Raw genomic sequence first — 14,954 nt, 5'->3', positions numbered from 1 at the left:
ATGAGCTGGAAGGCTCAGACAGGGAAGGGTTGCTAGCTGATAGGGTTTTCCAGGGTTTGGGGACTTGATTTAATTGGTGGATTCATTATTTGGTGGCTCTTGAACGGCTTTTCCTATGGATATATCAACAAATACCTACTTACCTTAGATAATTCCGCCCAAGTCCAGTTTGTGAAGTGACGGGTTTATCGGGCTTCTACACAGAAGTGCGGATGAGGTATTGTTTCTGAGAGTGCAGGGGGGCTTCAGAGCAGTTGTAACACTGGAAGGTTCCACTGGGAAGGCTTATGACCTCCTGCAAGCCGATTGGATGGAGTCTTTCCTTCAGGTAACTTCTGCCCTGTTTGCTTGCTCTAGTGCCTCCAAAGCCCCACTGCAGCTGGGCGAGGTGCAGGAGGGAGTGGCTGGAAGATCAGTGAGGGTCTGATACCCGCCCTGTTTCTATGGAGAGCGGTACCAAGCCCAATTTGGGGAAAGTCTTGACGGGTAATCACAGCCACTCTGCTTTTAGGATTTTGATGGCCATGCCATGCTAGGACAGTGTTCTGTGACAATGACATCACTGGAAGGTAATAGAAACCTGCAGTAGGAATGCTGATCGGAGGAGGTAGGTCACTGGGGGTGTTCCATGGAAGAAAACCTTGTCTCTGCCCACCCACCAGCTTCCGGGACACCATGAGAGAAACAGCCTATTCCCCTAGGCCTCCTCACTGTGAAACTCTGCTTTCCCATGAGCCAACAGCAATGAGGCCAAGCAACTGTGCCCTCAAACCTCTGAAGGCAGGAACCAAAACGAACCTTTCTCCCTGTTTCCCTACTTTATAACACTCGTGTGTCACAATCGGGCACCAACTCCAGACACGAAATTGCTGTTGTGTGCTAGGCCGGGTGCTAAGGACACTGTGGCATAAACAAAAATGTACATCCCCCTCTCGGGGAGGCGGCTTGCTGGTTCTTAGAGACTGTAGGCTGTTAGATAAGCTACGTGCAAGGGTGAAACTTAATGTGGAGTTCTGGGTAGGCAACAGGAACTGCACTACTGAGGGTCTGCTGAAGAAGCCACACTTGGCTGGGACAAAGCCAGTGGGAAGTAGGTCTGTGTCTGTCCTTTGGGCAGGGCTCTAGGGAAGTGGGAAGAAGCATATCTGGGTCCAAAGGCAGAGCACAGAAGGCCTCTAGGACTCCAGCCAGGTGCCACACAACTGCTGGACAGCCACAGGACCTGACACACTCGCCCTTCTCTTCCTTCTTTTCTGCTAACATCTACCTAGAGATACCCAATCGATTGCTCTCCTGCTAAACCACCCCTAAATCCCATGACATAAACAACGTTTTCAAATTCCAGGTGTCAGAAATTTGAGCAGGAGGGCACAGTGCAGGGTGACTTGGTGGTGGGGGTAGAATCATCCAGAAGTGTCCTTTCTTCCACATGTGCTAGCAGGTACTGACTTGGGTTGTCACAAGACCTCTCAAATCTCGTGTGGGCTAGTGTGCATCTTTATAGCACAGCGTTGGGGTTGTAAAAGGTACAAGCTTCCAGAGCCGGGAAAATAGCCTGTCTTTTCCATCCCTTTCTGTCAGTGGCAGTCGGAGGGTAGCTTCAACAGGAGTGCCCACCTTACTGGCCAAGACTGACTATCTATAAGAACTGTCAATGAATCTGGCGCCATGTTTTACGATATCAATACCTCCCTTGGGAAAAAAAAAAGTTGAAGAAAACAAAACATGAATGATTTCTCTGCTGGCTTTTCTGACAGGCTTCCTCTTTGAGCTTTGCTGATACACAGCATCATTTAGCTGCCTCTCGATGCCTTAGGTTTTTCTCAGAGACCCCCACTTGCTTTGTGCAGCCAAGCATTGTGGGTAAAGCTGAGCCATGTCTAGCTTGGAGGACAGCCTTCATTACTTAAAACAATAGTCACGTTCTTTCGAGCTAATGGTTCATTTAGTGTTTTTGTGACTCACAGGCTCTGGTCTGGGTAAAGGTTAGGACAGAAATGCTCTTCCCTGGACATGTGGCATTTGGATGTGAAAACTGGAGCTTTGGCAATTGCTTCCCCACCACGAGGGATGCTGGCCCTGTGAAAAAGCACAGAATGTGGGACAGAGATGAAAAACACTGGGTTTATAATGAATTATTGGACCAAAGAATCGAACCAACCCTGAGTGATTGTTAACAATAAGAACCCATTACTAAGCACTTGGCTTGCTCCCAGGCACTTTAAGTGTACAATCCCTATTAGTTCCTTGCTCTGTCTGCCTGGGTGTTATTCTACTCCACATCTTTCCAGGGAGGAAACTGGCCCTGTAAGATGTGGTAGAGTGAAGCCTGTAGAGACAGAGGCTTGCCCGGGCTCACACAGCCAGTGAATGCCGAAGTCAGCAGTAAAACTCCTAACCACAACCCTGTCCGTCTTTCTGGGCTCTCCCAGTAATTCACTGGAAAATTAAGCCATTTCAGTTGGTTATGTTCAAAATAAGGGTTCCAGTGGGGGAGCCCTTCCCTATGGTATGGAATACTCCATACTATATACTGGGATACTCTATACTATATACTGGGATACTCTATACTATATACTGGGATACTCTATACTGTATACTGGGATACTCCATACTATATACTGGGATACTCCATACTGTATACTGGGATACTCCATACTGTATACTGGGATACTCCATACTATATACTGGGATACTCCATACTATATACTGGGATACTCCATACTATATACTGGGATACTCCATACTATATACTGGGATACTCCATACTATATACTGGGATACTCCATACTATATACTGGGATACTCCATACTATATACTGGGATACTCCATACTATATACTGGGATACTCCATACTATATACTGGGATACTCCATACTATATACTGGGATACTCCATACTATATACTGGGATACTCCATACTATATACTGGGATACTCCAGTGTCGAGAGCAGCAATTCCAGTTCTTGAGTCTTTCCTGTGAGCCTTGGCAAGAAACCGCCCTTGGCACTGGGGTAGACATGGGCTACCCTCTAGGGCACAGTACCTGGAAGGAGCGAGGCAGGCCTGAGGGGAGGTCATCAGTCAGGAAGAACACCTGAGCCTGAGCTGCACACGCACTGCTTCTGCTCTCTCTCTCTCCCTGGTCCTCAGGAGGCTGAAGAGCCAGCTCTGCTGAGTCACCTCCCCTGTATTGTTAAATGAATGGAATCCTCAGATACCCCCCGGGGGGTCTTTTATTAGCACTGGGTGCCCAAGCCTGGTGACCTGGATGCCCCGGGGCGGGGGACTTTCCTTGGTGCTCTAGGTTCTTAACTGCTCCGGTCCATTTCCAGGGCACCCGTCATTTTCTGTCTGTGTGTCATCTGTCCCCTCACTTGTTTGACTGTTACATCACCTTCTCTGTAGCCAGGAAGATGTATGCCACCAGGGGACATCTTTATAAAGCATCTCAACAGGTTTTGTGATGTTTTACTTTTTTAACTGAGAAGAGTAGTTGTTTTGGAAAAGAAAAGAAACAGCAGCAGTTCTTCTACGGCAAAGACAACTTTCCCCTTTGTTTAATACATGCCTGTCCTTGGCCACACCCATAAATATTTTAAAATAATCTCCCTGCACAGTATGCGTATTGTCTTTGTAATCTCACTTTAAAGTACTTTCCAGTCTCCCTGTGTAGTCGCGATCAGACTTTTCCTACCTCCATAAAACTTCGACACATGGAGGAAACCAAGCCTCAGGCTTCACGAACCGGACCCAGGAACTTAGCAGTTAAAGTAATTTTTTAAAAAGGGGCTGGGAAGATTGCACCTGGGTAAGATGCTTGTTGTGCGAGCGTGAGGATCGGGTTTGTTTCTTCAACCTCGCACTCACAGAAAAGCCACGTGCAGCTGCACACCCCTCCGACTTCAGTGAGGGGCAAAAGACAGGTGGGTTCTCAGGGCTACTGGCTCACCTGTCTGGCTGAAATGCTGAACTCCAGATTCAGCAAGAGGCCATGCCTCAAAAAGTAAGATCGTGAGTGATGGAGGGAAACACTCAGTCAACTTCTAGCCACACATATGCACAATCTGGTGAACACACCCCATGATACCCACATGGGCATTCATTATGCAAAGCAAACACACTCACACACACACGTATGTATGTATATATGCATATGCATGTGTATATACATATTAAGTAGAATGAAGAATGATGATGTCATTGGCTTCTCTGTTTCAATTTCATTTTCACATCCATAGTGAATGAGCTCACTTGCCAAGATTCTGCTGCAGTCCAGACTACGAGGGTGGACTGTCCCTCCACCAGTCCCTTTCAGGGCCCTCAGTCATCATTAGTCTGTGTTCTGAGCGTGTCACTCCCTCCCTTACCTCCCTGTCCATGCAGCAGGCTCTGGACATTTCAGGCGAATAAACTTGGGGTCTCGAAGCTCATCTGTGGGTTTGGACCTCGACATTCCAGTGCCAGGGTCCTGCTGTGCCCCTGGTGGCATCCTGCCTCCACCTCTCCAGAGACGGACCGACTCTGCAGCCTTGCATTCTGTGGCTCTCTCACTGCTACCCTGTGAGACTCTGGGTAGCCAGGGCACTGGCCTTCTGAAGTGGCATCCACAGTTCTGCCATTTTCTCGGTCCCCAGGAGAAGCTCTATAAATGATGTTAGCCGAATCCACGTGGGGACTGTCGTGAACCGAGTACGGACTTTAGGAAAACGCAGTTCAAGTTTGGGCAAAGGTAAACCGCCGACCTTTGTCTCTCACAGCTTTACAGAGAGCAACGAGCTGGAGTGGCTACGAGCTCAGGAGGATCCCTTCCTGTTTCTGTTCATAGAAGGGAGACCCAGAGGGCCCTGGGAGCTTGGGTGGGGCTCTCTGTCCCCTGTGAGGGCCTGGGTCCATCATGGGCACCAATACGAGCACCTCAGCAAAACCCAGTCATCTCCTAAAGGCCTGTGTGCTGATAATCCCATAAGACTGGAGACCAAGGTCTCAGCGTAAACCTGGGGACAAGGGCACAAGCATTCATCACCGGGAACCAACTTCACACCTGGGACTGGCCTTGGAAGTCTGAGGTGTTGAGTTGAGTTCTGCCATGGCCTGTAATGTGTCAGCCGTCCCCCAAAGCCTCCACTGTGATGAGAGGAAAGGCCTCAGGGAACACTCTACGCCTAACTTGAACTCCCCTCAGTGTCTGACAACCCTGGCTCTCAAACGCTCCCTCTCAGGTGGTGGGGACCCAGGGCCTCTGCTCCCTCCAGGGGTGATAAGCAAAGGGTGAATTGACTTTCATTCTTAATAGGCATCTCATTATGTTACCAATCGGGCAAGTGAATGGGTCTCGGCCACCAGCCCACATATCTCAGTGTAGCCCTGTGGTCAACGGTGCCGTTAAGGAAAAGGCAAGCCTAGGTTCCATTTTCAGCATCTCGAGTGCCCATGGGAGAACTGGACTTCATCAGCATCCTTCATGTCCTTGGTCACAGAGAGGCTCCTGGCAGCAGCCAGCTTGGGTAGGGCCCCTCTCTGCTTTTAATCTCACTGCCTCTCCATCCGTGGAAATGTCATCTGGCCAGGTTATAAATTCTTAGGCAACGGAGGCTGCCTCCTCCTCGTCAGCAAATGTCACCGCTGATGCTTCCCCCACTCTCTCACCTACCTGACTGTCCTCAGTGAGGGACATGCCGGGTGGGAATAAGCAAAGCTGGTGCTTTGGGGCCTTTGTGCTGCTTTGCTCCTCCCACCCATGGCTGTGCCGTCTTCCCACCTTATCCTGAGACACTGAAGCCAGGATCTGTGAGGAGCAAGACCCAGAGCTAGACGACCAAGACACGCTGTGTGGTTAAACTTCTGCTCCCTCAGGGAGACCTCAGGTGTGTGGCTCTGCTCCGCAGCTCCTCAGCTCCCCACAGTCCCTCCAGGTCCAGAGACTGAGCAGGAAGGGAGGCTGTCAGCAGAGGTTTGCTAAGCCCTGGGCAGCTGACGCAATGCCCAATGCTATTAAAATTAATGACCAGTTCCAGCTGACTTGGCCACCAGCAGGACAATCACCCTTAAGTCAAGGTGGAGACATGGAGAAGGGTGAGGTGGGGGCTGGTCTCATTTCCACAGTCCTCGTCCTCAGAAGGAAGGTCAATAGGAGCTGCTGCTGGCTTCAGGAGAGCTCCAGTAGGTGTACTGAGATGAACGGTGTCAGGGGCTGCTGGCGTCCTCTCGAAGGTGTGATATCTTTATGAGGACATCAGTGCTTTTTTTTGTTTTGTTTTTTTTTGTTTTTTTTACAAAACTGAAAGCTATCCATAGGCCCTTCCTGGTTGTACGTATCAATCGCACTGGTGAATTTGTTCTGAAGAATTTTGAGGGTGTCAGGATAACGATGTAAGACTACCCATGCTTCCCTCATGACGCACACACTGGCTTACTGTGACATCCGTGGTCTTGAAAGTTCTTTGCCAGTGGAATGCAAAGCTGTGGACCCAGGCGGGGTCTCTGAAATGCTCTCTGGGGGGATAAAACGACTCAGTGCAGTTCTCCATAGCAGACACAGCTGCTCTCTAGGCTGCGGCTGGACTCGGGACCCAGGGTCTTGATCGTGCTACGGTGGCAATTCCACCATGAGCCCACATGCCAATCCCAGTTGGGTCCTCCGGGTCTGCCTCTCTGCCTTATTGAGCACAGTTTTCTTTTTTTTTTTTTCTTTTTTTTTTTTTTTGGTTCTTTTTTTCCGGAGCTGGGGACCGAACCCAGGGCCTTGCGCTTCCTAGGTAAGCGCTCTACCACTGAGCTAAATCCCCAGCCCTTTGAGCACAGTTTTCTTCACAGACTGTGTATGCTCCAGGGTGACTATCCTGGGAGAGTGAGGCTGTTTGCTTTCAAGGCTACCCTGAACGTTGTCCCTAGTGTTTTTACTCAGAAATGCTTGTGACCTTGGGCTTCCCTCGATGACTGGCTAACACAATCTCTCTTTACCTCATTCTGCCCTGAACCAGACTATTGTTCTCAGCGGGGCTTGTTTCTTTGTGTGTGTATGTGTGTGTATCTGTGTGTGTGTGTGTGTGTGTGTGTGTGTGTGTGTGTGTGTGTTGAACTTCCAAATGACTATACAGTAGGGTCCGATCTCCCTTGCCATTTTTCCTGTCCCTCAGAGCTTGTTTTCAGAGTCAGGCCTGGAAGATGGATGGCTGTGTTCAACCGAGTGGTGGATGTATTTAAGCTATGTCTGCTGTGGAACTGCATTAGTCTTTCTTAACCCCAATACAGCCTTACGACTGCAGAACCAGCTGTGGGGTACATCTGGGGTCAGGCCTGATTTATAGCCTAGCACCTTGGAGTGTGTCCTCTCTGCCCTTAGAGAGGACAGCCCTGCCCTTCTCTAAGCTCCAAGGGTCAGCAGGCTCTCTCTCAACCCAAATGCAGCACCTTCTACAGCTCCCGTGAGTGAGAAGCCTGAGAAGCACGTGAGAAGCCGAACCCCAGGAGAGTGCAAGGGATGGACTTTCCCAACCCCCACACTCTATTCTCATAAGCAGAGCCACCCCCTCTTCTAGAGGGGTGACACAGCTCACTCCTGCCTCTTCTCATTCCTGACAGAAGTAGGGAGGGGACGGAAGGCAAGTTCTGGGAACTCTGCCCAGAGAGCCACGCAGGCAAGCCCTTTGGGGACTTCTGCCGGTACGAGAGGGTAGTAGAGGATTGTTTCTTTTCCCATTGCCTGGCTCAGATCTGTGTCCTGAGTTCCTTGGGGGAGGTGGGCACAGACACTGCATCAGGTGGGATGGGAGCCAGAGGGACCACAGTGGCAAACCGTCATGACATGTATTTGTTGTGACTGTGGGAAGACCTTCCTGGGGCTGCTCCCACCTGCCCATCTCTGTCACAGCCACGGTAGGATGTGTGGGACACACGCCCATGCCTACCCGCCAGGTGCTATGCAGCACAGACTTCAGTGCTCGATGGTAGTGTGTTAGCATTTTTCTGCACCAGTTGATGTGGTTGCCTCCAGAAGCAGCAGGGCCTGGGCCCTAGAGCAGCACTACCCTGCATCGTGTTAAAAAGGCCACAACCATGGGCACTCGAGTTACTGGTAAGGTTGAGTTCTCTCTCTGTGTGTCTCTCTTTCTGTATCTCTGTCTGTCTCTGAGTCTCTCTATCTCTCTACCTTTCTCTCGTGCTTGTGCATATGGAGGCCAAAGGGAAAGGACAGGTTTCTCACTAAACCCGAAGTTCAGCGTTCTAGGCTGGCTGGCCAGAGAGCACCTGGGATCTGCTTGTCTTTATCCCCATCACCCCAAACCCCCACAGTTCTAGAATTGTGACTGCTAGGGCTCTAGGGATTCCAACTCGGGTCCTCTTGCTTGCACAGTAAATGCTCTCACCCTCTCAGCCATCTCCACAGACTGAATGGATAGTTTCTGATGTTGTGTCTGTGAGGCAAATCTGCACACCCCCCAGAGGGAGTGTTCTCCATCCTAGCGATCTATCCACGTAATCTGGGGGGAATGTTTGTTTCTGTTTATTTTTGGTGCCGAGGATGGAACCCAGGGCTTCATGCACGATACGCAGCCACATCCCAGCCACTGTCTCATGCTTTTAAGTAAACAGTTCCCAGAGTCATCCCTGTGCTTTCAGTGAGAGATTGAGGCTGAGATTTCAGTTTGGTAGCCTGGGCTAGCCCTGTGGGGGTTTGGGGGAGGGGAGAATTCCTACTTTACAGAAGGTTTCCTTGGCAGGGAGAAAGAAGCGAGGCCACGGTTACAGAGGCAGAGGAGGGTCAACGGAAACCCACAGCGACTGACAATGAAGTACACAGGTGGAGTGAATCATGGATAGTGATTATCATGACGTACGAGGCTTTCGGCCGGACTAGCACGTGTAATTCCGGCACTTGTGAGGCAGAGTCAGGGAGGGGTCAGGGTTTCAGGGTCGGCCGGGTTACATGAGACAACACTTCTCCATGTTGTGTGTTCTGGGGAGTTGCATACATCCACATACGTGCTCGCACGTTTGCGTGCTCATGGAAGTGCCTGCCACGAAGGCTGCCGGCCTGAGCTTGATCTCTGGATTTCACTTGGTAGAAGGAGAGAACCGATTTCTCGCCCAGTGTCCTTTGATCTCTATATACACTCAGAGGCGTGTGCTTCTCCCTCCAATAAATAAATAAGTATGAGAAAGAAAAAGCAGTGTAGGGAGAGAGAGGGTAGCGTGTGCTCAGCACACTGCAATGGCATCTGTGTTTCTCTCGCTTTAATATTCCCCCCACGTGCCCGCGTTCCTCTCCCACCATCTCTTTACATCTGCGGGGTTCTCTTGTGTAACGCTGTCAGCTTGCGCTCTTCTCCTGTTCCCTACACATGGTACTCCAACAAAAGCATGTTCACTCTGTCCTCGTCACTTCTCAGGGGTTGCAGGGTCCCTGAAAGACACACTCTCCTTCCAGTGGCACTTAACCCCAACAGCCCTGCTGAGAGACTCACTTCCTTCAGCTTCCCTTCTCATACATCCCTTCCCTGCTCTAAGCTCCCTGGGGCTCTGCTTTCTGCAGGTTGGGCAGAACCGTATCCCAGCATCCAGAAGCCCTCACACTGGTCCAGCTAGTCCTCATCATCCCTGCATCCGCTTAGCCGTGTCACCACTGCTGCCCCAGTGCTGTCTAAGCTCACACCCCTCTCCCCACTGAATAAAGTGGGTCTCCTGTCCCAGGTCATCCCCTCTCCCTTCTTGAACTCTGAGAAAGCCAAGCTGATAACCTTCCCGGGGGAGTGTGAGTCTCTATGGCACAGCAGGTACCAAGGGCAAGGATCAGTTAGTGCCTGAGGCAAATTACATGGACTTGCAAGGGGTCACCTCGCCTCATGCACCCAGAAAGGATGCATCCCTCAGCCACTGTGTGCCCTTGCTAGACTGTCCTTTCTGTGAGGACACGAACTTGGTCTTGCAGCTCCCGTAGTACTGAGATGTACCGTGCCTGTGTGGTCTAAGCAAGGCCAGCTTCCTGGTTGTCATCCTGGAGTGACCTTTGTTCCTTCCTTGGGGTGGAGTAGGGGAGTCTGTTTGGCAGTGCAGACTGCTGGGAACTTCAGGCATTCAAGGTTGTTGGGGAACCTGGCCACTGCATCTGTAACAAATGCTGGCAGGTGATGGTGTAAGGTTTGAAGATAATGCAGGGTGGTTCCTGTAACTACCACAGGCCACCTGCTGTGTGAGGTTCTGAGCCCTTGGTGACCTGAGGAGAGGAGGTGATGGGATGGGGCCTTCACTGGAGGTGGCAGTTTAGATGAGGAGGAGGGCAGGGATAAGAAATCAACAACAGGACCCCCGGGGCAGGCCAGAGTAAAGCCTGTCGCCCAAGCCCAGTAGAAGCCATTGAGCTGGGAAGAGGGGCTGGAAACCAAGTTTAGCTGGAAGTGAATGGACACTCTCAGTGTCCTCGGGGCAGGAACAGAGAGAATTGGGGTCATGAGAATGGTCACCCATCCATGGTCCAACTTCCCAAAAGTCTCAATTTAGATCCTGGCCAGCCTTTGACAGGTCATTGGCCCCTGGGGCCCGTGTGGGCTTAGCTTGTGATTGTGACCCTGAGGAACATACTTTCTCGGTCTCTGTAAGTAAGCTAGAGTGGAAGGCTGAGCGCTGGCCCCCAAACCTGTGAGTATGTGAACTTACCTGATGTAAGGGACCCTGAGACACCATGGATCTTGAGAGATGAGATCATCCAAGTGTGTCTTCACATAAGGTGGGCAGGAGGGCCGGAGTTCAGGGATGGGAAAACAGTCCTGGTCAAGGATTGGGAGCTATGCGTATGGCTCTTACCGCGGAGTAAGGGGCTGTGAGCCAAGGCCACAGGCAGCTTCTAGAAGCTGGGGCATCAGGAAATGGTTTCCCTCCGCTAGCCTAATAGCCCCACTCAGACTGCCCTGACCTCCATAGCTGAGGAAGGATGTGCAGGCCATTAAGCTGTGGTACTTGTGAGAGCCCTTAGGAAACAGCCCTGGTGGAGTTCTCATGGGGCGCAGAGCTCACAGCGGAGAAGAGCTATTGTCAGGCAAAACTCAGTAAGCATAGCAGTAGGGCTAAGGCTGTAGAAGCTATGTCCTGATTGTTCATCCCAGCCCCGTGCTCCCTGAAGTCAGACTCAGACTCAACATATATTTACAAATACCTTGGCCGTACAGCTAGACTCTTCTCTGACTAGATCATAACTTAAATCAATCCATTTGCTCTAATCTACATCCTGCCACGTGCCTGGTTACCTGTGCTCCAGCACCACGTGCATCTGTACTCGTCACATCTTCCCTGGCCAATCTCCTGTGCCTTGCTCTACTCCAGAACTCTTCCCGCCTCCCAGATGTCCCGCCTTCTACTCTTCCCTTTCCTTATAGGCCATGTTGTTTTTTTTAATTGACAGGTAATGCATCCTTCCAATACACAAGATATTCTTGCTACAGAAGACAAGGGCGGAAAGGGGAGAGGGGAAGGTGATTGGGGAAAGAGAAAAGAAGAGATCACCTCTCAGATGACTCTTCCTCCTACACCCCTCCCCGGGGTTGGAGTGGTTGTAGGAGCTGAGACTGTCCTGGTTGTAGTCCTGCACTCCACAGGCCCAATAGTCTTGTCCCCCAGCTCTCAGCACATGGGCTAAGATCACTTCCTGGCTATCCAGCTCTCTGGAATTCCACCTCTGAGAGTGGCTTCTGGGTCACCCTATGACTCCTGTTCTCCAGAAGCCATAGGCATCATGCAGGACCCTGGCAGCCCCACATCACACCTCCTCCACATGGTACCCTAATCTCTTCTCTTTGGAGAGGAGCTGTGACTGGAACCTGAGTAGGAACACTGCCCAGGAGGTGCAGGACCTACCGGCTCCTCTCCCAGCGCTGGCGGCTGAGCAGTGGTGGGGGTGGACTGGGTCTTGCAGCCTCTTCTGAAGCTATCCCTTCTGGCCTCTTCCAGGAACATTCGTCTCGGCCTTCACTGTGCTGTGTGGGGCACGCACCGACCTCCCGGACAGGCACGTGTGCTGCGTCTTCTGGCTGAATATCGCTGCGGCCCTCATTCAGGTGCTCACGGCCATCGTCATGGTGGGCTGGATCATGAGCATCTTCTGGGGCATGGATATGGTCATCCTTGCCAGTGAGTAAAGCTGGTGTGTTCTGAGGGCACAGAGGGCTGGGGCCTGGCCCGGGAGCCAGAACTGTGGAGGATCCTGGGAAGAACAGGAGGCCAGCCGACACTTGGTCCAGGACCTCCCACCCTAAAAACACCTGTATTCTTGACCCAGTTCTAAGGCCACACCTGTTCTTCCGCCCTGGTGCCATGGTCACCAGTTCCAGAGCACTTTCTCTATCATGCCAGCCCTGCAGGGTGGGTCCCCGGGGGGTAGGGGGGGTCCTCTCCAGTTAAGACATCACTCACTGCCTTTGCCAAGGAAGCAGCCATCACAGGGAAACGGGGTGAGCCTCCCGGCCTATGGTTGTGTGTCTCCATCACAGTTTCATCCTGAGGAAGAGCAGGGCCATGAACTGCCTTCACCCACGGGCAGTTGTGTCACGCTGTCTTACACATAGACCTGCGTGAGTCTTAACCACACTGGTTGGTTGGAGCCAAAGCCTTATGAGTTCTCGCTGTCATTGGAGGTGTTGGAGATTCACCCGCTGTTAATGTAAAATCAATTTATGCTCAGTCACTGCATATGAAGGACGCAGGGGGGGGGGAGATTCGTGGATATATGATCACTGTGATGTATGAGTCTTTTGGCCGGACGTGGCACACACCTGTAATTCCAAGACAGGGAGGGGTCAGGGATTCAAGGTAAGCCGGGTTACATGAGACGAACGATCATTTTAAAAATAATCTGGCAGAACCTTACATCAGACATCATCTGTCTTAACAGCTGCTTCCCTGTACCTCCTGTTCCTACCTCATTGACTGGAGGATCTCAATAACCCAGGCCACATCTCCTCAGCCACTCTGTTCTTTGTACCCTGTCCCTATCTGTTGCTCCTCACTGGGTTCATAGGTTAAATTGCCAGTGCAGAGGCAAGCAGCACCAGGAGAGGCAAGAAGCCAAGATCTGAAGGCCATAGAATGATCTAGAATAGTCTAGAATGACCTAGGACTTACTTAGCCTCGGTTAGAGTTCCTTGGAAAATGCAGGAGCTTATGCACACACAATGCTAGGACCAGGGTCAGAGATTAATCAAATTACCCCCCCACCAGAGAAAATTCAAGTCTCAGTGTGGGTGGCCAGGGCGCCAGACCTCACAGCGTGTCTTCTGGGAACTTAGAGGGGAAGTCAGTGGATCAGTGGGTTGTCAGGACCATTGGTGGCAGCCGGGGGAGGAGGAGCACCAGGCAACAGTGATGAACCCTGTCTGTTGGGAAGGGCTGTCAGATCACAGTGGACTTACAGCTCCCTCACCTGCATCTGGTGACCCCTCCACTGGGGCTCACTCACCCTGTTGGAGAGGGTCAGAACATTGCTTCTAGGAGAGACATACCACCCTCTGTGCAACCAGCCACTGTGAGTCCCAAAGATAGTGCAGAGATTTCCCAGGGGCCACTAGGTCACTTCCTCAGGGACGTGTGGGATATCTGCAGGCGCCAGATCCCATTCCCAGCTATGTCCTAGGAGTTGCAGCTGCTCTAGACGGCCTGGGAAGGTTGTAGCATCCTCACACTATTGGCTTGTCTGCTCTTCAGTCTGGCATTGGCGTCAGCCATGTTGGGAATTCAGTGAGAGGGCTAATTAGCTCTCTGTTACTATAACAAATGCCGGGGAGAAATGAACTTATCAAGATAAATGAGTTACATTAGCCTGAGTTTGGAGGGTTCAGTCGAGGCTTGGGTGTTCTGAGTTGTGATCACACAGTACTTCACGGCAGGACAAAAGTCGCCCACTTCATGCCTGGGATGGGAAAGAAAAGGAGTAAACAAGAGTCTTCATATTCCCTTCAGGGGATGCCCCATGTAAGCTGAAGACTTACCATTAGGGGCCCAAACCTTCATACTTGGGCCTTCAGGGGACATTCCAGGTCTGCCATGCCAGTGAGGAATGGGCCAGACTGGGCCTCAATAAACGTGTTGATGCCAAATCTGATTCCTGCAGCATCAATGGATGACCGCCATTGAACCCATTATAGGCAGGGCTAGCACGTCACAAAAGGAGCTCAGCACTGCAAGTGACACATCTTAAACCTGAAATGTTCAGAGTTGAACCACCGTAAGGCAGGAATCTTCTGCATCTGTCATACCCAGGAACAAGGGGTCTAGACCAGAACTATAAGGTCAAGAGGGCTCCTGTCACCCCTAGATAAGATAACATAGATGCCAAGACCCACTCCTTCCCTGCCTGTCTCCCAGGCTGCTGACTTCTCTAGAACTCTGTGGACTGTGGTAGGAGCTACAGGGTGAACAGATGTCAGGGCCTCCAGCCTAGCCCTCCCTTCTTGCCCTCTGCGCTCCCTTGTGGGTTGGTCAACCTCTTAGGTGTCTGGGATGTATCCAGGGATTCTGTCTCAGCACCAAATTTTTCACCCTGATTCTGGGAGGCCAAGGAAGAAAATCAGTCCCTGCCTCCTCTGCCAGATGGCCAGAGCCACCCACTGATCTCAACAGCCTTTTCACACTTTCTAAAAATTGCTCTCACCCTCAAAAGATGAATGCACCACTCCCATGGGACGGGCTGGGGTTGCCGTGAGCAGCCATGTTTGAGGAGGTGTCTTGGAATAGGTCCTTAGAAGGGGACAGCTGTAACTGACTCTGCCCCAGGAACAGCTGGGTAGAGGCTTGCTCCTACGGCATCGCTGAGCAAACAATACAGGTTGGGTTTCACAGGAAACACAGTGTCAAATAAAAACTTCGGAGCCTTGGCTGAACACAGAAGCCCCATCCATATGAATGATGAGCGGTAATGCTCATAGCAGCTTGTCCTGGTCACCGGTCAGCACTTGCCTGGCAGCTC

At 51.3% G+C, this 14,954-nt stretch overlaps 1 protein-coding gene across 2 annotated transcripts in view; it reads left to right on the top strand.

Annotated features, from left to right (window-relative positions):
- Positions 1–14,954, top strand: part of Stum (stum, mechanosensory transduction mediator homolog) — a 51,565-nt gene that overhangs the window by 32,434 nt on the left and 4,177 nt on the right. Inside the window, exons 1-2 of one of the 2 annotated variants that reach the window (XM_087581683.1) lie at positions 7,542–8,078; positions 11,945–12,124. In XM_087581683.1, the coding sequence (XP_087437809.1) occupies positions 8,060–8,078; positions 11,945–12,124 (199 nt within the window). In that variant the 5' untranslated portion in view covers positions 7,542–8,059. Of the gene's footprint in view, positions 1–7,541; positions 8,079–11,944; positions 12,125–14,954 lie in introns of those variants that run through there. The other variant, NM_001447369.1, reaches the window with a different exon arrangement.

Source organism: Rattus norvegicus, chromosome 13 (genome assembly GCF_021556685.1).
Source record: "Rattus norvegicus strain SHRSP/BbbUtx chromosome 13, alternate assembly SHRSP_T2T, whole genome shotgun sequence".
Classification (NCBI taxonomy): domain Eukaryota; kingdom Metazoa; phylum Chordata; class Mammalia; order Rodentia; family Muridae; genus Rattus; species Rattus norvegicus.
The sequence above is the reverse complement of the archived record's forward strand: the minus strand, read 5'-3'. Positions and strand labels throughout refer to the sequence as shown.